Genomic DNA, 25,790 nt, shown 5'->3' on the forward strand with positions numbered 1-25,790 from the left:
AAAGTAAGCAATTGTAAAATAACACTAGCTAACCATAGTCTTCACTGCATAAATTAAATATAGATATTTTTTTATTAAAGTTACAAAAGTCATTCAGTCAAGAGCAATTAGTGATTTATTTTTTGTCCTTTGTTTGATTAACATCAGTTAAGCTGATGGTTTATTAAGCTGGTTTATTAAGCTGTGCTGTCCCTTTACGACCGAATGCATGGTTCAAATATACATGCGTTTTATTTCTCCACTGTTTACGTTCAGTAAGGATATTACCAACTATGTTTACTAGGATACTCGCCAGTATGGGCATTTTTACATGATTTTGTGTGAATTCAGTTCAAGTGCAAGAAGACTTCAAGAATTTAATTCAGTATTCAAGCACTGTCTAAATGCGGCTTACTAGGCGTGAGCTTCGGATGTTTGCACACAGTAAATTTCTTGTCCTGTTATCAGGGCCGTACCCACCATTGAGGTCCCCGAAGTGTGAAATAATTGCCTACACTGTAAAAAAAAAAGAAGTAAATTTACAGGTAATGGTCAGTATTTTTTCTACAGAATTTTGCCGTTTTGTCATTATACAGTTTTTTTTACAGATATTTGCTGTAATTTAAAGGTCCACTATTGAATTTACAGGTAATTTTGTATTTTGGTTTTACATCAATTTTACGTTTTTTTTTAAAGGAAATTGTCTGTATTTTTACAGGGTTGTGTAATTTTACATAAAATATTCCGTAATATTTTACAGATTTTTTCTGTTAAATTAGAAAACAGAAAAGAAGGTATAACTGCAGAAATCAGTCATTTAACATGTTTTCCTTGAAGATGTGGGTGTTAAAGTGAGTTTTAAGGTTAAATAATAGTATTTCCGTACTATATAATAACTGTGATAGATCTAATGGTACATTTAATGTAATTTTACTGTAAAATACCATTCAATTTACAGTTTTTGAAAGTGAAAAAGAACAACTCATTGTATAATTTACAGTGAAAAACCGTAAATTGACATTCCCACAATTCCCTGCGTGACACTTCACATTTGATGTGTTTTTGTTGAAATAACTATGTTTCTTCATAGTTTTCTTAGTTTTTTCCGAATGAGTTATGTATATTAGGGTTTTATGTTACATTTAATGTTGTTAAACTATGTTTATTGCATTTTTTAAATTTCATGTGTTACCATGATGGTGTTTAATGTTTGTGCGAATCATACTGTGCAGTTTCTTAATATTAGTAATACTACTGTTTTGTGGAAGAGCTGCTTGTGATGAGCCAGCCTGCTCTCAAGGCAATTCGTATGAATTCATATGGCTTTTGCTAATTCGTGCATATTTTACAAGTTACCAAATTCGTATGAAATCGTATGAATGACCTATCCCTGACCCAGCCCCTAAACCTACCCATCACGATGGTTTAGACAAATCGTACGAACTCGTACGAGTGAGGTTGTACGAATTAGCAACCTTTTAATCTCTTGTACGAATTGGTCGTGAGATAGCGCTGAATGAGCTTTGAATGATCATGTGACTCTCATCACCACTGTGGTTGTTGGTTGACAATGTATTACAATGGTACAAAACAGATATTAATACTTCAATAGGTCAGTAAATTAACATTATATCAGATAATGAAAGATATTTTTGTGTAGAATAACAGTAATAAACCATAATTATAGGATAAGAAATTACCAGTTTTTTACACTTTTTTTCCGTCTTTTAACAGACATTTTCTGGCGCCCCAGCTGCCAGAATATTTCCGTTTTTTTACGAGTTGGTTTTTAACTGGTATTTCACGGTATTTTTCTGGCGCCCCAGCTGCCAGAATATTTCCGTTTTTCATGAGCTGCTTCAGCGGACTAACAACACTGCTTGTCAATGTCAAAATGTTTGAGATGACCAATCAAATCCAAAGTAGAATTATGAGAGAGCAATTTAACCATTAATTGAACTGATTAGTCCAAAAACACTGATTAATTATTAGGTTTAAATGTTAGTAATATGTGCCTTGTTTTACTTCATTTGCTATTGACATATCTCAACAAGCTTGCGGGTCTGTGCCGCTGAGCACTCAATCCACTCCGCGTTTCAGCTCGTGCACACCAGCTATATAGGCGTACATTTAAAAAAAAAACATTTTTTCTGTTCTCTGTTTTCTGTGTTTATTTGTCACAAGCTGTGTGGTATTGGAGCATTTTAATGAGTACGAGTACACTGGCCCAATACTTATACCGGTATCGTGCATCCCTGTTTAAAACCATGTATTGGCTGTGGAACACTGTAAAGAAAAGTGAGGAACAATCTAAATATCCTTCTGTTGTTTTACATCTCACCACAATTGAACATTCTGCAGTTCCACGTCACCAAGAATCTCCAGCTGATCAATGGAGGTCAAGTCCTGCACTCTGTGCTTGTAATCCAGCAGGTGGGATCCGTTAACTGCTATCTTAAACTGATGAAGCTGACATAGGATGATCATCTGACAAGACGAAGCAACAAAAAAATAAGAAATTTTATTGTTATCCCATTTCACAAATACACAATTCTTACTTCTGAAGACAAATAAAGTAACTCAAATAGAACATGCTAGAATCATGCTACATTAGAAACATGCTAGCAATGTGCTAAACCATTGCTGAAAAATTCAGTATAAACCAGCATGTTGGTCCAGACAGGTTCATGCTGGTTCGAGCTGTTAAAGTGCTGAAGCTGGTCAAGCAAAACTGAGCTGATATTTTGTTATGTTATGGGTAAATGTGTCATAATTGGACCCATACAATTTTGTTAGGTCTTTAGTAGAATTTTGCTTTCTAATTCAAGTCATTATTTCGTTGGAGCTCCTCATTTGGTTTACAGTTAAACATAAGGCGCCATTAAAAATAAACCATCCACTTGTTCCTGACGTGGGATCCTTGCTATTGTCTGGTCATAATGCAAACGAGCAGTGTAGAAAAACAATAGCCTAATTCAAAACGACCCTGAGCACTTGTGGTGTGAACATCTCCGTTGTTATGACAGGCTGCTTACTTTAACGGCAGAAACGGTAAAATGGTTGTCATTTTGTCTCGAGTTTCAGTTGAAACTAAGCTGGGGTCCAGTGTTGTGCCGAATGTTGACTCAATGTCAAATCATCACTGGTTTTGTTTATAATCTCCTTTGTTGTGCACTGACTACAGCAGCCACAAAATGGAGATGGTCCTCACTGCAGAACATGAAATCCACGGGGAGGAGTCGGATCCAGATCCAACTCCTCCCACCTTACATATACCTAATCCTACCCATCTCCCACTTCCCACCCTAATCCCTAAACCCACCCCTAATCCTACCCATCTCCACCCCTTGGATCTTGATCCGACTCCTCCCCATGGATCTCATGTACTGCATTGAGGTGCTACTGACAAAATGTGACATTTTGAGTGCCTTTTCAGAGTTCCTTTGAAACTCAAAGCTAGATAAGTGAAAATCTTTTACTCCTTATCTTGGTGCATTCGTCAACTTTTAATTTATAAACTAGCAAACATACAGTTCTAAAACCAAGCGTCACGGTTTTTACTTGTCTTGCATTTGAGATAGGAGTGAATTATTAAGAATATACGCAGCAGTGTTTACGTTATCATGGCGAGATCAGATCATTTTAAGCTGCCAAACTCCGGGAAAGTTTTCAGTCCAATTATCCAGTAAGCGAATGCATTCAAACAATCAGTCCAAAACGGCACTAATGTAAAGAAAACGTCCTCGGGTTACGACTGTAACCCTTGTTCCCTGAGAAGGGAACGAGAACTGCGTCGAATGACACTTTGGGGGAACGCCCCTCAGCGTAGCGCCTCTGAAATATGAATGAAACTGAGCCGATCTCTGATTGGTGCAACGTCATGACGTGATGTGTGACGGCACATAGGCGGAAGCTATAAAGGCAGCCGGCACACATAAGATGTCAGCTTCTGTTCTTCAGCAAGCGCTCCCAGGCAGGGGAAGGCATGGCCAAGGGACGCAGTTCTCGTTCCCTTCTCAGGGAACAAGGGTTACAGTCGTAACCCGAGGACGTTCCCTTTCGAGGGAACTCCAACTGCGTCGAATGACACTTTGGGGGAACGAGTACCCACTACGCCACAACGTGCCCTGCCTGCCCTAGTGTGAAGCTGCTCACAGGACTCCACTTAGGACGAGAGCACAAGAGAGCCGGGTGTCGACGGAATGTCCAGACTGTAAAACCTAATAAAGGTATGAGGGGTAGCCCATCCCGCTGCATCGCAGACCTCCTGGATGGGGGCCCCCGCGAGAAGGGCTCTAGAGGACGCCATGCCTCTGGTAGAATGAGCCCTCACGGCCAGAGGTGAAGGCAAACCGCGCACCTGGTAGGCCGTGGAAATCGCATGGACAATCCAGTTGCTGATGGTCTGTTTTGAAGCGGGAAGCCCCTTCTTGGGCGACCCGAAACACACCAGCAACTGGTCCGACTTCCGCCATGAAGAGGACCTCTGAATGTAAATACTCAGTGCTCTGACAGGGCAGAGCATGTGAAGTCTCTCTTCATCTGCCGTCACGTGAGGTGGAGGATGAAAAGCCTGCAGAACCGTAGGCCGTGCCGCACTGGACGGCACCTTAGGCAAATAGCCGGGCCTAGGGTGAAGAATGGCCTTAATGTTGCCTGGAGCAAACTCCAGGCACTCGTTAGATATGGAGAGCGCCTGGAGATCTCCTACCCTCCTCAGAGAAGTAATGGCCAACAAAAAGACCACCTTCAACGAAAGGTTCTTGGCCTCAGCCGACTCCAGCGGCTCGAAGGGGGCCTCGGCCAGCCCTTCGAGAACCACTGCCAGGTCCCAAGTGGGAACCCTGGTACGAGCCGCAGGTCTCATCCTCCAAGCCCCACGGAGGAAACGTACGACCAATTGGTGTCTCCCCAGAGGCCCATCACTCAGAGGAGCGTGGAAAGCCGCAATGGCAGCCACGTACACCTTGAGTGTGGATGGGGTAAGACCAGTGGAGAAGCGATCTTGGAGGAACTCCAGCACTGAAGCCACTGGGCAGTTAACTGGGTCCACCTCACGCTCCCTACACCAAACGGTGAAGACGTTCCACTTTAAGCCGTACAATTTCCTCGTGGATGGAGCTCTAGAGCTGAGTATGGTCTCCACTACTCCAGCTGATAGGCCGGCCTCTAGGTACTGTGCCCCCTCAGGGGCCAGACCCACAGTTTCCATAACTCGGGCCGAGGGTGAAATATTTAGCCCTCTGCCTGTGTCAGCAGGTCCCTCCTGATGGGAATCTCCCATGGAGGGCCGTCCAGGAGCAAAATTATGTCGGAGAACCATACTCGGGCCGGCCACAACGGGGCTACCAACAGTAGACTGATCCCGTCGCGACGGACTCTCTCTAGAACTCCCGGGAGCAGAGCGATCGGGGGAAATGCGTACAGACGTAGCCTCGGCCACGTCTGCACCATGGCATCCAACCCCAGCGGGGCTGGATGGGTGAGGGAAAACCACAGTGGACAGTGGGTCGTCTCTCGAGACGCAAACAAGTCCACTTCCACTGGGCCGAACCTCTGAGATATTGACTCCACCACCTCGGGGTGGAGTCTCCATTCCCCGGGCCTCAGCCTTTACCAAAGGATGTCTCTCGACAGGATGTCTGCTCCCTGATTTTGACTCCCCGGGATGTATGTTGCTCTTAGAGACAACAGTTTCCCCTGGGACCACAGGAGGATCTGATGCGCCAGTCTGCATAGAGGGCGAGACCTCAGACCCCCCTGATGGTTTATATAGGCCACTACCGACATGTTGTCTGACCTCACAAGGACATGATGACCTTTGAGGTCCGGCAGGAAGCCCCTCAGGGCTCGGAACACCGCCAACATCTCCAGGCAGTTTGTGTGCCAGGAGGCATGATGGTCCTGCCATAGGCCTGACGTAAAGCGGCCGTCCATGACCGCGCCCCAGCCCGTGAGGGAGGCGTCTGTCGAAACGGTTCTCCGGCGACATGACGCTCCCAACACCGGCCCTTGGGACAGAAACCAAGCTTTCTTCCACATAGATAGGGAACGAAGGCATCTGCGCGTAACCCTGATCATGCGGAACGGGTTTCCCCTCGGGGAGAACCCCTTGGTTTTTAACCACCACTGAAGGGCCCTCATGTGCAGCAGGCCGAATGGAATGACACTGGACGCTGCCGCCATGAGCCCCAACACTCTCTGGAAGTGCTTTACAGTGATGGCTTGGCCTAGCCTCATCCCGGACACTGTGGTCAGGATGGACTCGATCCGCGCGGGAGACAATTGTGCCCGCATCGTGACCGAGTCCCACACCACTCCCAGGAACGTGGTTCTCTGGGCTGGTGTCAACACGCTCTTTTTCGTGTTGAGTCTCAACCCCAGGCTCTGGATGTGGGCGAGGACGACATCTCGATGCCGAACCGCCAGCTCCTGTGACTGTGCTAAAATCAGCCAGTCGTCGATATAATTGAGCACCCTGATGCCCTGAAGCCTCAGCGGTGCCAGAGCTGCATCCATAAATTTGGTAAATGTGCGAGGGGAGAGAGCTAGGCCGAACGGAAGAACCCGATATTGGTACGCTTCGCCCCCGAAAGCAAACCTCAGGAACTTCCTGTGAGATGGAAGGATGGATATGTGGAAGTATGCGTCCTTTAGATCTATCGTGACAAACCAATCCTCGGACTGAATTTGACTCACGATAATGGGAATAGTGAGCATCTTGAACCTGAATCTCCTCAGAGAACGGTTCAGGTGCCTGAGATCTATTATTGGACGCAACCCCCCATCCTTCTTGGGAACTATGAAGTAGCGGCTGTAAAACCCGGACTCCCTGTCCGGTGGAGGAATACGATCTATAGCCTCCTTTGCCAGCAGGGAGTTTACTTCCTGTTCCAATACCCGACCCTGCACTGGGTCGACTACAGTCCAGACCACCCCGTTGAATCTGGGTGGGCGGGAACTGAACTGCAGCCTGTACCCATTTTGAATGGTGCGCAGGGCCCTAGGAGAAATATTCGCCAGATTTTTCCATGCATCGAAATATTTTACCAAGGGAACCAGGCTCTCGAGCCTGGCTTCGGGTATTATTCGGGATTCGTTCTCGGCCCCCTGAAGCGGATTCCCGGCAGGGCTGAACCGAAAACGATTCTCGATGGGCGGACGCGAATGCTGCCTGACTGCAAGCCTGTGGGGCGGACAGTGCAGCCTGCGTTCGCTGGATACCGATGTGTCCCGAAGCGTGTTTAACGGCGGGAGAGCAACATCGATTTCCTCTAGAAGCGGTACTCTTTCACCAAAAAATACTGTTTTAATATTATTACAGTCTCGTAATCTACACGCTGCCTCGGCAAACGCGAGAATCGAGCGGTAACAATATATTTGGCTTTCATCCCTCGAGAAGAAAGTCAACAGGTGTGAGGCTGAAACATCCGACAGCGCATGGTTAATTTTGTAGGCCTACGCGTCGAGATATTTCTCAATGAACACTGCCAGCACCCTCAGGAGCTGACTGTGAATGCCTTGCACAAAACAGTATTATTTCCCTGTGTGTCCCTATTATTGTAGACTCGCAATCTACGCGCTGCCTCGGCAACGGCGAGATTCGAGTCATTCACAATATATTTGGCTTTCATCTCTCGAGAAGAAAGTCAATGGGCGCGACTCGCGCGAGGCTGAAACACCCGAACACACGGCTGTGTGTGCGTCGAGATATTTCTCAATGAACACAGCCAGCGCCCTCAGGAGCTGACTGTGCATGCCTCGCACCCACACAGAATCTTTATTGCAGAGTAGACCGAATCTACGCGCTGCCTCGACAAACGCGAGATCCGAGTCACTATAGATTCTTTATTGCAATGCAGACCTTAAATCTACGCGCTGCCTCGGCAAACGCGAGATCCCAGTCACAGAATCTTTATTGCAGAGTAGACCGAATCTACGCGCTGCCTCAACAAACGCGAGATCCGAGTCACTAGATTCTTTATTGCAATGCAGACCTTAAATCTACGCGCTGCCTCGGCAAACGCGAGATCCCAGTCACAGAATCTAATTGCAAAGTAGACTCGTAATCTACACGCTGCCTCGGCAAACGCGAGATCCGAGCCACTATAGATTCTGTATTGCAATGCAGACCTTAAATCTACGCGCTGCCTCGGCAAACGCGCGATCCCAGTCACAGAATCTTTATTGCAAAAGTAGACCCGTCTACACGCTGCCTCGGCAAACGCGAGATCCGAGCCACTAGATTCTGAATTGCAATGCAGACGTTTAATCTACGCGCTGCCTCGGCAAACGCGAGATCTCAATCACAGAATCTTTATTGCTGAGTAGACCCGTAATCTACACGCTGCCTCGGCAAACGCGAGATCCGAGCCACTAGATTCCATATTGCAATAATTTAGGACAATTCTTATGGGACAAACAACACCAAATAAGACTGACAGTTTGACATAGAGCGCTTGCTGAAGAACAGAAAGCTGACATCTTATGTGTGCCGGCTGCCTTTATAGCTTCCGCCTATGTGCCGTCACACATCACGTCATGACGTTGCACCAATCAGAGATCGGCTCAGTTTCATTCATACTTCAGAGGCGCTACGCTGAGGGGCGTTCCCCCAAAGTGTCATTCGACGCAGTTGGAGTTCCCTCGAAAGGGAACCAGGCTTATTACATCAGAGATGACAGTGACTCACGGCCAGTTTTCAGTTAATTATTCATTCTGGTATACGTTGTAGGGTCTGGACCAATCAGACACACACTAATTATTCATATTCATTATATTTAATGAATATAAAGGTCTATGAAACTCTCCCCCAAAACTAACCTCACAAATGAAGTTACTTTGTCAGCCGGGTGTCCGGTTACAGAACACTTTAAGACTGATAACAGACTTTTACGACCTCAAAGGTCTGTGGCCACATGCGCCACATGCTTAAGAGAGAGAGACAATCTTTAATTAAATAAACTTTGCGGTATTACTCTGATCTATGAAGGAACATGCCTCACAGAAACTGTGATGATTTACTGTCTCGTGTACTATTATGTATAACAACATGGTATGTTTGATTGGGGTGTATGTGGTTGCACAACCACCCAACGGTCAATATAACCTCACCTGTATCATGCTTCCTACCTAATTAATCCTCATTTAATGACACACACTTTGATGTACATCACCTTCTCTTAGAATGCAATGTGAATTTGTTATGTCTATTTGAGCTTGAATGAACAGTCTAAGCACGCTGGGGACAAAGACCATAAATCAACTAAGAGCCGGTTCCCCTCTCGGACATGTCACCTTACTCATTGGTCCATTCAAACCTTAGGGGTTGGTTCTTTCTCAGGCTATATCAGAGGCAGGCAACAGTGACCGCCCTCTCTTGGTAGTTTTCATCCTGCCGCAAACACTGTTTCGGGTGATACGGGGGAACCCCCTCCCCCCTCCATGGGGGCCCAGAGGCCTCCCAGCAGGCCTGGATCCCAACCAGATCCGGCCTCATGGAAGAGAGAGGACAAAGAATCAAGGACAATCTCAGGAGTTTGTAACAAGGACTCTAACCCACCATGCAAGTTCATCATATCTTCTTCATCCAACAAAGAAGAAAATGATTGAGACTTCAACATCTGACATTCGCAGAATCAACAACTTCAGTTTTCAACAACTTTGATAATAGTGTACGCTACCCAGGCATGCAAGTATACTTTTGATTTGATGCTTTGAAAATGAAATGCTGATGTTCTTCTCATATAGTTACATGGAACTTCTCAATAGTTCTGTTTTCGGTTTCGTTCTATCACTCACCTATTTATGTATTCATGTGTATATGTTGTTTAGTTTATTTATATTCATATAAATATCTATATTTAGTTAATAAAACTTGTACATAATATGTATTTGGTTCTGTTTTGTTTGCAATACAAAGTCACTTTTACGATCGCGGTTTTTGCTACTTGCTCAAAGTGCTGTACATGCTAAGAAATAATTATTCTTCTGTGGCCATGGAAGATACCCTTTTCTTAGAATAAATTAATAATCAAAAGAGTTCGTTGGACGAACTGATTAATTGATTGTAATATTAATTCAGCCACATCAAGTTAATCCAATTAACTGACCCAAATATTCATAATTAATAATAACAAGTTATTATTGATTATTAATATTTCCAAAAAGCTGAGTTCCTTACAACATTTAGCTTTAAAACACGAGCTCAGTCATATTCTTTTGTGTAAAATACAGATTGACTGGAACGTCAAAACATCCCACCGCTGTATGGCCAGATGATGTAAAAAACTATGTTTCTCGGCTGGATAAAGCAAACCAGCATCTCGCTAGTAAAGTTTTGATGGATTTATTTTAGAATTAGTAACAGAGGCTTGGGCACAACTATCAAACTGTCAACTTGAGATTTGAATCCATGGCGCAAGGAAGTAGTTCCGCACAAAAGAGGGTTTTTAAAGACACACTGTTGTTGTTTCTTATTTATTTACACACTTGTGCTGTCGATCTGTTGTACAGTATAAATATCACACTCATAGCCATGCAATATGGCTGTATATCAGGCCTACGGCCGAATCACAGCCGTGCTGATATACAGCCATATCATTGTGGTGGTTGAGGAGATTCCCCCCTTCTATGTAAAGTGCTTTGAGTGCAGAGAAAAGTGCTATATAAATGTAATGAATTATTATTATTATATCGTATGGCTACTCGTGTGATATTGCTCATAATGTATATTATAAATGTATTATATATATATATATATATATATATATATATAGTCTACATAGGTGGCATAGGTCAAGTCACCTTCATTTATGAAGGTCAAGTCACGCTTTTACCAATATAGATTGTTTCAAAGCAGCTTTACAGTGATAATAGGAAATTAAAAGTAACAGAGATTGTTTTGGCTTTACAGCAGCTCTAGAATAAAGTTATTGTCCAGCTAAAGTTAGTTTTTGATTGATTTACTATCATTGCAAAGATCATTAGTTATTAACCTAGGGGCCGCTTACACGACACCGTTTTAACTGAGAACAGAAAACTTTTAATGCGTTCTGGCCGTTCATTTGCACGACAACAGTGTTTTGTGGCTGGAGAACGCAAACCTTGAAACAGGTTCAAAGGCGTAAGTTTTGAAAAATGTTACCATCTCCATGTAAACTTAAAGGGGAACTTGGCAACTCTAGCCATTTCTTCGCTGATTTTCACTTTTGTTGTCGCATGTTTTCTCATCGAGCTCCCCCTACAGCTGTGGGGCGTATATTTCACAACACTGTCGTAAAAAAAACTCACTTGCGGCACTCTCCTCCCCCTTTCTACTGCTGCTCATGTGCATTTGTTATTATCGGAGCCGGCCAACTTTATCGTGTGGAGTTATGTCTACCGAGGTGGGTAATACATCATACACAGTATCATAGAATTATGTCGAATTGCCATAAAGCAGTTCGTGTTTCTCGCTCGTTCTCGCTTCTCACAAGACTTCCTATTTCCAACTTACCGGGACGTTAGTCCCAATGTTGCAAGGTTGGTTTTCAGCCTGGGAGTGCTGGGGGGAGCAGGGAAAGTCACCATTCTCACCAGAACAGGTTATTTAACCATCCAAATTATTTCTAAACGGTTTTATTAAGTTGAAATAGTTGCCAAGTTCCCCTTTAAAAAACGTGAATCCTGTGAAAACGGCGACAGCGTGCACATGCATGTCATGTGTTTAGTCTATGGGCCCTATCTTGCACTCGGCGCAAATGACTTTGTACACTGACGCATGTATCATTCCTATTTTGCACCCGCGCAAAGCAGGCTTTTCCCTCCACAGACACACGTCGGTTAACTAAGAAATACACTTGCGCTCCCCGGGGCGGTTCAGCGCAAAGAGGAGGCGTGTTCCGGCGCAAACTTTCCCTCATGCTATTTTGCTGTTCTATAAAACAATTGCGCCACTGACCAGAAAAAAAACTAGTCTAAAGTCAGTGGCGCGTTGCGCGTTGTTCATTATGCTATTTTAAGGGCGCATCCTTGGCCATAATCAATGTAGCGTGTGCACAACGCGCATACACGTTGATTCTCTTATCTAAGCAGCAGTTTTCATTTTTGCAAATCATACATTATTACGATAGATAGATAGATAGATAGATAGATAGATAGATAGATAGATAGACAATTTATTATAAAAGCATACATGTAGCTTACACATTTACCCAAATTATCATACGCCTGTTTAACAGAAGTTAATTTGGGTGGGTTTCTCCATCCCCAATGTCACTTCTCTGTGTTTTACGGCCCTGACGAGAACGTTGCTCTCCTCGGCTGTGAACCGCTCCTGGCGCGCGCCTGGCAAATCCGCCGTTATAATAGGAATCCGCTTTAGAACAAGCGCGCCTGCTCTTAAAGGGAATGTGAGATGACGCTCTGATTGGTTTATTTCACGTTACGCCCAAACCACACCTATGAATAATGAAGCTACTTCAGACCAACCCCTTTTAGATTTGCGCCAGGCGCAAGAGGCATTTATCCCGCCGGGAAAATAGCAACAGCGCCGGGATCCGCCCACAAAGTTACTTGCGCTTTGCGCTTTGACACTTGCGTTTCAGATCGTTAAAATAGGGCCCTATAGGTATGCGCATTTGAATATATATGTGCGCAGGCTTTCTTTACAAATTGATATCGCCAAATAACTTGTCTGGCCTGCATAATACAGAATGTTAAGTCGTTTCCGCGGATCGATGCGAACTGGAATAATTTGGGAAGGGAAGGAGGCCTTCACAGGGGAGAGACACTTCAGGGCTGCGTTGTCGTTGTGTCTAGGGACAATGTTAGGAAGACTGTTCCACAGTTTTGGCGCTAAATAGGAAAAGGATCTACCGCCAGCAGTCGATTTTGATATTCTAGGTATTATCAACTAGCCAGAATTTTGAGATTGCAATAGACGTGAAGTCTCACTTGCGTTAAGAGCTCGCTCAAGTACTTGGGAGCTAAACCATTTAGTGCTTTGTAAGTAATCAGCAATATTTTAAAATGTATACAATGTCAACACTGCATAGGGAGCCAATCCAGTGTTGACAGAACCGAGCTAATACTTCCTGGTTCTAGTAAGAACTCTAGCTGCTGCGTTTTGGACCAGCTAGAGTTTGTTTATTAAGCGTACAGGGCAACCACCCATAAGAGCATTACAATAATCTAGCCTTGAGGTCATGAACGCATGAACTAACTGTTCCGCATTTGTCATTGATAGCATATGTCGTTATTTAGAAATATTTTTATAGGGGTGGTTGATTATGATTTCACTTTTTTAACTTTAGTTAGTGTGTAGTGTTGCTGTTTGAGCATAAACTACATCTGCAAAGTAACGACGCTCAAAGTTCAAAGCTAAGGGAGATATTTTCTTTTACACAAATTGCTTTTTTAAGGACTACAACAAACAGCTGATTGGGACTACAACGAGCTTCTTCCCGGGTTAATGACATCACAAATCCTAAAATTGAACGCAATTTATAGATTATCATGACAGAATATGCTAATCAATGACTAGAAGATAGTTAACTCCACATTAGCTACATAAATTCATCAACTGACCATTCCGAAACGTCCTGTTGTGTTCTACATGTTGTCACTTCTTCTTTTTCCGACTCATAACATAAAAGGCTAAAAGTTTTTGAAATTTTTGAGTGCATGTCTGTGTGAGGTAATCGGAGCCAAAGACATAATAGAGAGTAGACGCCCTATCGACCGTGGACGAGCCGTGGGGCCGCCATCTTAGACTGGTCACCCGCTCCGCTCAGTGTAATCTGTTTGGCAGGTGCAATGAGCTGTCAAAGCATTTAATTAATCATATCTCACTGAATACCGAACTGATTTTCACGCAGGTTTTTTTGCTGCAAAGGTCATACATGTAGCTATGATACAGGACACATGGTACAAATACACAAAATACAACCGATAGTACGGTAATGTTAAATCTTACTTGTGAAAAGTAATCCCCCGAGCCCTATTTGCGATGGTCCGCCGATTTGAGCAGGAATATGCTGAATATGCACAGTGCTCTGGCATCTTAACTGCTGCTATGCAACGCAATTAGGAGTATGACCGGTTAAAGATGGCGGCCGCATTTTGCACTGTGCCCAGAGGCCAATAGGGCATCTAGTGATATGTCTATGATCGGAGCTGATAACAAGCTCTGCCCTCTGTGCTCGGAGCAGCTCATTTGCATTTAAAGGGACACACACAAACAATGCATTTTTGCTCACCCTCAAAAAGTGACAATTTTAACATGCTATAAAAAATATCTGTGGGGTATTTTGAGCTAAAACTTCACATGCACACTGGGGACATCAGAGACTTATTTTACATCTTGTGAAAGGGACCCCTTTAAGATGGAAGAATGCAGTTTTACAGATGCTAGAAACGTGGCTTTCAAATGAAAGATTGGTATCAAAGAGCACACCCAGGTTCCTAACCGATGACGAAGACTTGACAGATCATCCATCAAGTGTTAGACAGTATTCTAGGTTATTACGTGCGGATAATTACTCTGTTTTTTCAGAATTAAGTAGTAGGAAATTACTAGTCATCCAGTTTTTTTATAGCAGTTATGCATTCCGTTAATTTTGTGAATTGGTAAGTTTCGTTAGGGCGCGAAGAAATATACAGCTGAGTATCATTAGCATAACAGTGAAAACTAATGCCATGCTTCCAAGCAAAGGTCAGAGGTACCTCAAAGTAGCTTCCAGCTGAAAAGGGAAAGTATGGCAGTTCACGCTCCTCTGGCCCCCATGACTGGCTGAGAAGAGAGTTCCTGATAAGCATGCCAGATTTGATGTGTGAGTTAAGGTGCAGGGCGATGTTGTTTGATTGGCTGCACCTTAGGTTAACAGTGAAACTTGAGAAAAGACAAAACAAGATAATTAGGTGTCAAAGGCAAAAACTGTACAAAAGATAAGTTTAGTATCTACCTGTGAGGGAATAAGCTGATATGCCCTTTGATTGTTATATGCTGCCCTGGAATGACTCCTCTAAGTAAACTGCCCTTGTAGGGTATGCTCTGCAAAATGACAGTTCATGTTGTGAGTCATGTTTTTATCATGTTAATATGAAGTGCATTTTTTTCATTAATAAGAAAAAAATAAATTATGCAAAATCAGTTGTTGATGTCAGGTGCAGGGATGCTAAACTTACTTGGTCATCTGATTTTGAAAATATTGCCTGTACAAAAACAGAAAATATGTCATTGCAAAGTTCAAATGCATATTATTTACCCTTTTCAACAACATCCTTTTCAGCTTTTATCCTTATGTTTTGTATACAAATATAATTGTATTATTATATACAAAAATGTATACCAAATGATATTAATTATGCATACATGGAGCTGAACTAACTGTATAATACTGTTTAAAAACATCAAAGTTGGCCAGTCTATGCACTGTAATCTAAGCACAGGGTGGCTACTATATTTAAAAATATTTATATTTTTGGTCACTATATCATTCCCATACTTGAGTGTTAATGACTCTACTATTATAATAGCATTTGGAATATAATAATGATAAAAGGAATAATAAAGAATGAGTAGGTGTGTCCAAATTTTTGAATAGCAGTGTTTGTCACTTACTGAGTCAGGGATAAAGCCAATGGCATGCAGTTCTACTTTTCCAGAGACTGAAAATGTGTCGACCATCTCAAGAGGAATTCTGTGTTCATACTCCAAAATGTGAACGCCATTTACTGCTACCTACAAGTAAATGAGTTAAATTCCTGTCACTTAAAAAATCTAAAATTTCTCTCTGGAAATAGCTCTGTTACAACAACTACTACGAATAATAATTAATATCTGCTTTAAACCAAATACGCTGAAGACTGTTAACTAGCTTTTACCTGTAATATAATGTTTCACACTCACTTTGAAAACATCACAAAGTACCAAGATAATGGTCTCAAAAGTAGCTCCTTGTTTAAAAGGCATGAGGTCCATATTTTCTTCTTTTCCCCAGTTTTCGTGTTGTAAAGTGTTGCACACAATCTGCGGAGAGCTGCTGAAGCGAGGATTGAAGTGAAAGGCAACATTCGCCCGTGGCTTTGAACTGCAGCCACATGTCAAATCAAACTGAAACCTATGGAAGCACATATTGTATTACACTGAAATATTTGTACCTCCCTTTTTAGTAGGCCTCATTTGTAGAAAGCCTAAGTCAATGTAATCACTTGGAACCTACTACGGCAACTGAAATGAGAAAATAACATTTTGGTGAAATATAGGGGTTTTAATTGAGTATACTGTATTAATATAAATGGAGTTATTGCTAAAATACCACCTGTAGTGAATCTAACCTGGCTGTACCACAACTTCACAACTTTAATGTGAAAATTTAGGTGAATTGTATAGTAAATTCTTATTTATAAATTATTGGTAATATAAATAGTTTGTATAATAAAAGGAGTTTTTTTATTTGTGGCAAAATCCACCCATAGCATATCATTGTGAGACAATTAACAGTGTATGTGAACATGCCATAGTCCTAAATATATAAAACTTACAAATCACTTGAATGAATGAATGATTTGACATTGCTTATACGCAAATTTTGCGTATTACAAAATACGCAAACGCATTATAATTTGTGGGTGGAATATTCAGACGGTTCCATAAGCAGCATAGGCGATAGTGTTCACTACAATATTAAAAGAAACTGGGACACAGAAGGGCATAGAACCTTAATCATAAATAAAATGAATGCAGACTATGGCATGCTTTAAGATTCTCATGTAATATATCATGATAATAAACCAACGGATGTATTGAGTTGACTTAACCTGTCAGCATCATTATGAACACATCCATGTATAACAATCATCTCTCCTGGGTGAAGACCACCCGGTATAATCTCAGTGAAGGGGACAGTCTGATGAAAATCAAAATGAAAACCACGTTATAAACATAATCCTTTTGCATTTTATTGCAGTCTAGGTTACTATTATGATGCTAGAAACAGAATGCTTAAAACAACAACAACAACAACAACAACAACGAAAAAAACAGATTTAACGCTTGAGAGGTTATAGGCTATATACAGTAGGCTAAATACAATATTGTTGTCGTAGCCTTTGCTGTAAGGGCGTCTCAGATAAATAAATCGATGACTTACCGGATTGAGAATCGTCTTTTTTGCATTTGCGACTGACATTAAAATTCCTCGATTTAACAATAATATACTTAAAATTTTCAAAACACGGCCTTGCTAAATTCCCGTTTTCTCCATTGACAAAGGAGTGACAGGTTGCGTCTCAAAATCTACGGAGCTGCATGCTAAAACACCATGTTTGAGCATCATTTGTAGGAGGTTCCAGACTGAAAAAAAATCCAACGAACGCGAGAGAGATCAAATCTGCGAGAGAGATCAAATCTGCGCGAGAGGAATATGAAGTAGGCAACGACTGAATTATAAAATAAAATTGGAGGGGTTGGGGATAGTCTCATGCTTTCATTTGTGTGTGTTTGTACTGAATTGTGCCAGAATTTTTATATTTTTTTGACAAAAAAAATCATTCATTCCTATGGAGGTCAAAATTGACTTTCTTTTTTATTTCAACCACAATCACCACTCCGATGATTTTTTTTATGATTTAAAAAAAAAAAAAATATATATATATATATATTTTCGGGTTCAAATGACCCGCTGGAAGGATGAAGAAAACTACCAGTAAATTGCTACCAGTAAATTGACTAGTGCAAACTTTTGTAAATCACCTTGCATGATTCACTGAAATGCTCTCCTCCCATAAATTAATATGTGAACTATGCAATCACCTTACAAAGCAAAGATGTCTGGGATGTAGTTTTACAAGTTTGTACACTGCCCTAAACATTTGACTCACTCACAAACCTGAAGATTGGTGACATCTTATAGAAAAAGGTTAAAAGGTGAGCTCTTAACATCACAACACAACAAATAACAACAATAAAGACAAAACTGTTTTCGATTTATTTTTTTTGGTCAGCAAACAGAGAAACAATAATTCTCTTACAAACCTCATCATTTATTCATGCTGCAATTCATGCTGGTAAATCACAAAACCTTACATTTCATCAATATTGTTCAAAGTTCTTTGTTCAGACAACTATTTGGGGGGACAACATTTGGGTGAAATCTGTTGGTCTACCATGGTGTTTTATGTTTAAGTTTAAAGTAATTCACACTTCTTAGCACTACTTGAATAAAATGGTCTCATAAACCATTGCTTTTTTAACAATGTAACTAATTGGTTTAAGTAATCCAACTTTTAAACATGTTTTACCTATGAACTTGACATATGGTTAAATACACATGGAGGAAAAGAAAATAGTGTTAGAGCCCCCAATAAGCAAGCCAAAAGCAACAATGGCAAAAACTAGTTTAAACATTTTAAAAAACGGTAAAGCTAAACTTTAATCTTTGCGTATTAATAGTTCATTACACTATCAGTCAGTTTGCAATATTGGGTCTAATATGCAAGTTACTAAATAACTTGTTTATTGAACTATTTATAAAAGTAATATCAACACAAATAGTGTTGTTGGTCTGAATAGCATGGATGTGATTACCTGTGACATTGTGTCACAACTATTATTATAATTATATGTATATTCATTTTAAATATATTACATATTGTAGCATAATCCACAATGATTTAATATTTGGGAGAGGGAAAAGGTGGTGTTTATATAATTATCGTTTTATATTCTGACATATGAGTCAGTGTCCAAAGATGTCCATCTAGCATGTTTAGAAAAACAATTACAAAGCAGCACAGTGGAATACAAAAAAAAAAAAAAAAAAAACATTCTGTGTGAACATGCTTTTAACTATGTTCTGTTGTAAAGTACAATGTAAATGAAAAATGTTCAACGCAAAAGAAGCTGTTATTCTGGAATTGCAATTCTGGAAGATACAAAGTGATTGTGGCTCTACATTTAGACACTCATTCTAACTCATGTAGAAATGTGGAATCTGGATATCAAAACAATCATACAAGAAGTGGTATAATTCTTTCTAATAATTAAAGAACAAGAATGTGTAATGTGAAAAGTTAAATAAAAATAAAATAAAAAAGGAAATAATAAGCAATACAATTAAGAGTATGTGGGCCTTTTACCAGTTCAAATGAAACTGTGTATGAAATGCCTAAATCAATTTGACACTTTCCAAGAAAACTAAACTAACTAAAAGAATTCCCTGACGCGTTGTCTTTGCAAGCCCCAGTCATGGCATTTGCACAGACAAACACAGTTTTCCATGTGAAGATGAAATGTGAATTGCAGAATTCAAGTGGATTTAAGTAGTCTTTTTAACCACATGGATGAAATAACAGGGCGCTTCTCCTTGCCCTGGGGTGTATTGCTTGAAGTCACCATATACATTGTGCTCGCATTTTCCAAAAAATGATGCTCTTAAAATCTCCTTAAAACTCTCCACACGATGGGGGTAGTATGACAGGCGGAATTTACTAAAAGACACAAAGAAAAAACATATTACTAAAAACATCATGTATAACCAATTCCTGATACACACATTCATTTTCAATGTATATAAAATATACACATTTATAATTCACACATTTATAATCTCATATAAAATAGTAATAGATCAACAAAAACGACAAGTAGGTATGAGGTATTGAAAGAACTGTTAAGCAAACTAGTGTTTGTGTCGAACATCTAAAAAGCATCTAAACATATTCATTCCAATTCAACAAATAATTTAGCATTTATCTTAAATGCTAACTACAAATTATTTTACATATACTAGGGATGCATTGATTGTTTGGCTACCGGCCGGCATAAATCTGTTCAGAAATTTAAGGCTGATCTTTTTTTATAACTGCGACATGCACAGATTTACGCATGAATAAACACTTGCTCAGCCCTTAAAGTATGACATCAGTGGAGGCTGTATTATTGCATACTGTAAGCATTTGCGATGTTATGGATTCAGACCTTGTTTATTTCAGATGATTATGGCTGATTGTTTTAAAAATATAAATAAGTATTAACTGTAAGGTGCCCGTTTTCAAGAATCGCTGCGGTAATTGTTCTGGCTCAGTAATCTTAGAGACAGAGGACAAATATCCTGCAAATGAATGTAAAAATAGATATGGTGGAATGGACTGGAGCAACATAAGGGTGTGTAAATGATAACAAAATGTAAATTTTAGTATGACACCACACTGAGGACAACTGAGGGACTCATACGCAAGTATTACAAAACAGGTTCAAACATTCAATGATGCTCCAGAGGGAAACACGATGGATTTAGAACCAGGGGGTGTAAACATTTGAACAGGATGATATGTACATTTTTCGTATTTTTTTTAAATATCATATTTTTTCATTTAGTACTGCCCTTCGGAAGCTACAAAAGATACCTGCATGTCTCCCAGTAGACAAATTAAGTACAATTTACCTTGATCTTCAAATTCAAATAGTTTACAACCTCTGGTTCTTAATGCACCACGTTTCCTTCGGAGCATCATTTAATATTTGAACCTTTTGTAATACCTGCGTATGAGTCCCTCAATTGTCCTCAGTGTGAAAGGATGGATCTCAAAATCATACAGTCACTGCTGTAAAGGATTAAAATATGCAAAAGATGCTGGAAAAGCAAAGAATTTTCAGGGTGTAATGGTACACAGAAGTCAATGTGTGACGCTACGTAACTCGGTTTTGAGGTCACGGTTCGAAACGAGTTTGGTACAACAGGAAAAAGGGTCATACTTTAGTTTAGGGTCCAATTGTCACTATTAACTATGATTTTTGCCTTTTTTTAAATTACTGCTTATAAGTTAGTAAGGTTTTTAAATTTAGGTATAGTTTAAGGAATGTAGAATAAGGTCATGCAGAATAAGGCAATAATATGTACTAAAAGTACATATTAAAAGTACTAAAAAACAGCCAATATCCTAGTAATATGCATGCTAATAATAAGCAACTAGTTAACAGTGAGAATTGGACCCTAAAATAAAGTGTTACCGGAAAAAGCAACATATGCAGTGCAAGGTTTCTTTTATTTGATTTTGAACAGATAGTAGTGCAAATTACAGTTTGTTCCACCAAGCGGCATTTAGTCCCCCCTGAGCTAGTTGGTACAGTACAGCCTCCTATTGTGTATTAAGCACTGATAATGCATCACAACCACCCAAAAACTGACCCCACCACAGTACCTCGTATCAGGCGGAGTCTGAATGTCCTCTGCTTGGGGCAGTATTAGAGTGTAGTCCAGTGTGATCATGTGAGGCTTGTTATTAACCCACAGCACTGAGGTGGAGATGTCCTGCCTCAGGTCACTCTGAAACACAAGTCCTTAAGTATATGAGCCTCACAGAATGCAACTTAATTTTTTAAGTTTAAATTTAAATTGATAAAAAAATGATAAAAATATGACTTGCTTAATGAGCCATTATAGTGTATATAATTTATTATCTCCAGATTTAAGCATAATTTTATGGAATGATTCAAAAACTACAGATCCTGTCAAACTGTATGTTTTTTTATATTCCTTCTTATATGCCTACAGTGTTGTCTTCTAATCCATGATTTGGCTCAGTTACATTCATGTTTAGGCTGGTAAGGCTGAGAAAATAGTTATCAGAAGGCTTACATGGAATGTCTATATTTTTTCACATTTTTGCAAGTGAATGCATAACTTTAGTTAAAAGCCAAGCACCGTTATAGTCTATATATGCTATTCTTAAAACACAATGAAATGAACTGTGGTGTGGTTACATGTACACAAATGGGTTCCCTTTCAGTCAGTCACATTCGACATTACTTTCTCAGGGGAGATCTAATTCGTCAGTCGTTCTGACGTAACTTCTCCGTTCCCTCTTTCAGAGAACGAGGGTTACATACGTAACAGAGACGTTTTACCTTATAGTAGATATTCTTTCCTTGGGGTGCTTGACCAGTCTCGAGGATGTAATCATAGTTACGGTGGTCAATAATTAGGATCCCTCCAGGTTTCACCATGCTGGCTATGTTTTGCAAGGCAAGCTTCTGATCACTCTGGTCCCCTGTGAGATATGAGAAAGAAGTTAATTAGTTAAATCTGTCAAAATCTGAAACCTATTTTGCTTTGGTATTCTTACCTTTGAAGTCTGGTAAATGAGCGAATGAGTTCCCTAGACAGATTACTGCATCAAACCCATCTCCAGGTTTCTTAACATCTTCGTGTAATGTTAGCCAGTTGGCCTCTTCAATTACTAAAAAGAAAAGATCAGACCATGGAGAAACTTTTAAAACATTTTTTTTTATTCTCACTCAAAACAGAGATCTTCATTTACCCCAGTTATCGAAGGCTGGCTCTTTTCTCCTCTCCCATCTCTCTTTAAGAGCATATTTGAGCATTTTGTCACTGGCATCCACACTAACCACCTTGAATCCCTCCTCTACCAACATGATGGAATCCACCCTTAAAAAAAGGTAAAAATGTGCAAACATAAAACCATGTGCAAATACATGTCATCAACACCATTACTGAGTAGGTTTCTCCTTAAGACAGTCTCAAAAACGCGGTTTGGAATCGCCAGTGTTTCTGATGTCACAAACTAACCAATCACGTCAACATGCCGGTGGGCTTTAGTGATTGAAGGCGGGGCTATATTAAATATAAAAATTAATATTTGCATATTAATAGTTACGCGTATACCAGGGATGGGGAACGTCGGTCCTGGAGGGCCGCTGTCCTGCAGAGTTTAGTTCCAACCCTAATCAAACACACCTGAACAAGCTAATTAACGTCTTCAGGATCACTAAGGCTACAGGCAGTGAGTTTTAATCAGGGTTGGAGCTAAACTCTGCAGGACAGCGGCCCTCCAGGACCGACATTCCCTATCCCTGGCGTATACTAAATGAAGCAAGGGTGTAGAGTTACATTCAAGCTATTTTAAGGCATGAAGAATTTTTTTTCACAGAATTTTTATTTATTTAAATATGTCATTTTGGTGATCAAAGATGAGTTTTAAGTGATACAATTATTGACTACAGGGGGACTAGTCCCAGACTAAAATGCATGTTTGAGCTGTTTTAACTGAAAGCAACTTGCACTGATATATCCAAAAATATGTCAGTGCCATTATTTTGGCTCGAGATGCACACCAGTAATGTTTTCTAAGGCACGTTTATAAAAGCTACTTAATTGTCCTAATTAAACTAAGGCATAATCCTGGCTTAATCTATGCCCTGTCTGTGAAACCAGGCCATAGAGTATTATCTTATGGCTTATGTTGACTTAATTTTTGTACAAACAGGTGCTGTATTAAGCAGCACATAAGGTACTGAAAAGTGTTTCTGTTGCTACATGAAAACATCTGAAACGTCTGTATTTGCTAATCTAATCTGTGAAAAATTGCGCAAAGGTCCCTACAGGATGCAGAAACTTGTGGCGTTTCAGGAACAAGACAAGAGTGGTACATTGTAAACATATACAGCGAAACTAGAGAGCCATTTTATTTCAAATTGGAAGTACTTCATAAAGCTCAGTGCAAGTAGACCATTAATGAACAAAAACCCCTGGGAAATTGAATGCATGTGTAATCCAATAGAAAAACAGAACAACATGTATCGGCTGGAGTTCAAAGGTATGTCTAAACAGAAAACAGGTTTTGTAGGTTATGCTGAGTTAACAATTGTCCATTAAGACTCCACAAAATACAGATTATCATTAATGTGTCAATTGGCAGGGAGCAGAAGTTCCAGTGGATCATATATATATATATATATATATATATATATATATATATGTGTATGTATGTATGTATGTATGCATGCATGTATGTTTGTAACTACCTCACCCCTATTTTCACGTACTTTCATCTCTTTATGCTGTACCTACAAAATATATTTCAATAAACATATATTGTATTACTTTGTTGGTGTCATATAGATTTTTTTGCAGTCAAATTCAAATGCCACTTTAAAAAAAATCATTGACACTTTACAATAAGTTTGTATTAGTTAACATTAGTTAACTACTGCTACTTTAGTTAACATGAACTAAGAACGAACAATACTTCTATATAATTAATTTAATCTTACTAAGATGAACAAACTATTACTGTATTTTTATTAACTAATATTAACAAAGATGAATAAATATTGTAACAAATGTATTGCTCATTCATTGTTAGTTCATGTTAGGTAATACATTAACAGAGTTAAAAGCTTATTGTAAGTATTACAGTTTTATTGTAAGTGTTACAGAATCATCTTTCAAAAGTATATTTAGACTATTACACAAAAAGATAAAACAATTAAAAAATATATATAAAACACACACACCGGCTCTGATATAACATCACTTAAAATACAGCTATACAGCTGCCAGTGGCCCAGTGACAAAAAAGCACAAGCACTCTTTCATCGTGGGACTCTGGCTGCAAAACTGACTTACTTTAGCCAAAATGGCATTCCACTTATCAAAAAGCTTCAAGGCCAACCCACATGACTCAGATTAGTAAGAGGTGGAGTTCAGTAAACCAAGACAGTAGCCTAAACAATCTATCAGTGGACTATTAAGTCCATTAAGCTTTATTAAATCTGAAATGACCCCCACCCCTATCAATCGGACAGATAAGCAGAGTAAATAAATAAAGTACTACAGACAATCGCCCTGGCCTTGTCCATCAGATATCATGCGAGGGAGAGTTTTTATTCGTTTTATTCATTTCTTAATTTTATAAGTTTTATTAGTTCATACCCTGTACCGCAGGCTACATCCAGCACCCTCTGAACCCCATGTTTTCTCAGCAGGGAAAACACCCAGCTCTTGTACTCCTCTGTCCGGCTCCGAGTGTCTCCGATGTACAGCTGCCACACTTTCGCTGCTTTACCGTCGGCATACTGATCAGGAAGACCAACTGCACCTATACCGAGAGAGCGTGTACGGTAAACACTGTCCACCATACTGAATTATCACACCACGTGAACTGTTCGTCTTCCGGATCTGAAATAAACCTCCTGCCTGTTTTCTGTCCTCGATTGTTTTGCGTCTCTTCCTCATGCTTACATGTCTGTTGACATTTATATTGCGTCTGTGTTGAAACGGAAACTTTTGACCAATCGGACACCCGTATACACTTACGCCTCCATTGCTATTGGCCGAGGCGTGTGATGACGAGCAAGGCTGCTGACACACCCGATCTGTGTTTCATCATATTTTTAAAAGGTTAAAATTAGATGTCAGGAAGAGAGTGATTGATATGATAATGTTGGCAAAATGTCGAAAAGTGGGTCTTAGGAACTAAAAGAACATTTTGCGTCTGAAGTTGTGAATATATGGGGGGATGGGGGGGTGCTGGGCCTCGAGGCAGCGCCCCAGAGCGACGGACGCCAGCAGGGCGGCGCTGCTGAGCAGAGAACATATATATATATATATATATATATATATATATATATATATATATATATATATATATATATATAAACCTGCCTCTGAGAGTTTTTAAAATGGATATTTATGGAAAGAAAAAAAGTGTCATAGCTGTTTTCTATGTCCATTGTTTTCATTCGTGAGTTTGTCTTATTTAAGATAATACACTGAAAAGTAACATGTTATGTGTAATTGGACATTTTGATGTAGGCTAAATAGTCCAATTAAAGTCATGATAAAGCTATGAAATGTATCATTTACTGTCTGTAAATTAGTTTTCTTCAGTTGCAGCAGACAGTCTGGACTCAGCACTATTTTTTTGCACTTGCATTCTTGAACAGATAATCTCTTTCCCACCCCCTCACCTCTCTTGTACTCAGTGACACCAGTGTGAGCACTGATTCAGAAGGAAATAGTAAA

At 40.1% G+C, this 25,790-nt stretch overlaps 2 protein-coding genes across 3 annotated transcripts; both read right to left on the reverse strand.

The window, feature by feature from the left end:
* Positions 1-2,209: 2,209 nt before the first annotated feature.
* Positions 2,210-17,310, reverse strand: lgals8b (galectin 8b). Of its 2 annotated transcripts, XM_056255936.1 has the most exons (8): positions 17,115-17,310; positions 16,783-16,871; positions 15,872-16,082; positions 15,584-15,703; positions 15,148-15,174; positions 14,925-15,013; positions 14,686-14,851; positions 2,210-2,466 (listed from the first exon to the last, which is right to left on the reverse strand). In XM_056255936.1, the coding sequence occupies exons 1-8, from the start codon at positions 17,151-17,153 to the stop codon at positions 2,317-2,319; spliced, it is 891 nt and encodes a 296-aa protein (XP_056111911.1). In that variant the 5' UTR covers positions 17,154-17,310; the 3' UTR covers positions 2,210-2,316. The 2 variants fall into 2 exon arrangements, with proteins under 2 accessions (XP_056111911.1, XP_056111912.1); XM_056255937.1 differs by lacking the exon at positions 15,584-15,703.
* A 1,674-nt stretch (positions 17,311-18,984) lies between these two features.
* Positions 18,985-25,029, reverse strand: gnmt (glycine N-methyltransferase). Its single transcript, XM_056255938.1, has 6 exons — positions 24,699-25,029; positions 22,285-22,412; positions 22,090-22,203; positions 21,872-22,014; positions 21,166-21,290; positions 18,985-19,452 (listed from the first exon to the last, which is right to left on the reverse strand). The coding sequence occupies exons 1-6, from the start codon at positions 24,902-24,904 to the stop codon at positions 19,281-19,283; spliced, it is 888 nt and encodes a 295-aa protein (XP_056111913.1). The 5' UTR covers positions 24,905-25,029; the 3' UTR covers positions 18,985-19,280.
* Between the last annotated feature and the right edge of the window lie 761 nt (positions 25,030-25,790).

Source organism: Rhinichthys klamathensis, unplaced genomic scaffold (genome assembly GCF_029890125.1).
Source record: "Rhinichthys klamathensis goyatoka isolate OS25496 unplaced genomic scaffold, OSU_Roscu_1.1 h1tg000123l_1, whole genome shotgun sequence".
Classification (NCBI taxonomy): domain Eukaryota; kingdom Metazoa; phylum Chordata; class Actinopteri; order Cypriniformes; family Leuciscidae; genus Rhinichthys; species Rhinichthys klamathensis.

What these genes read in the sequence shown, in the direction of transcription:
- gnmt (XM_056255938.1), bottom strand. Translation starts at nt 24,904, where the DNA reads ATGGTGGACAGTGTTTACCGTACACGCTCTCTCGGTATAGGTGCAGTT. An exon ending in GCCAGCCTTCGATAACTGGG is followed by an intron (nt 22,204 to 22,284) that starts GTAAATGAAGAT and finishes TTTTCTTTTTAG; the next exon opens with TAATTGAAGAGGCCAACTGG. An exon ending in GAAAGAATATCTACTATAAG is followed by an intron (nt 21,291 to 21,871) that starts GTAAAACGTCTC and finishes CTTGTGTTTCAG; the next exon opens with AGTGACCTGAGGCAGGACAT.
- lgals8b (XM_056255936.1), bottom strand. Translation starts at nt 17,153, where the DNA reads ATGTCAGTCGCAAATGCAAAAAAGACGATTCTCAATCCG. An exon ending in AAAAGACGATTCTCAATCCG is followed by an intron (nt 16,872 to 17,114) that starts GTAAGTCATCGA and finishes GATTTTCATCAG; the next exon opens with ACTGTCCCCTTCACTGAGAT. An exon ending in CAGCTGGAAGCTACTTTGAG is followed by an intron (nt 2,467 to 14,685) that starts GTACCTCTGACC and finishes TCGTCTTGTCAG; the next exon opens with ATGATCATCCTATGTCAGCT.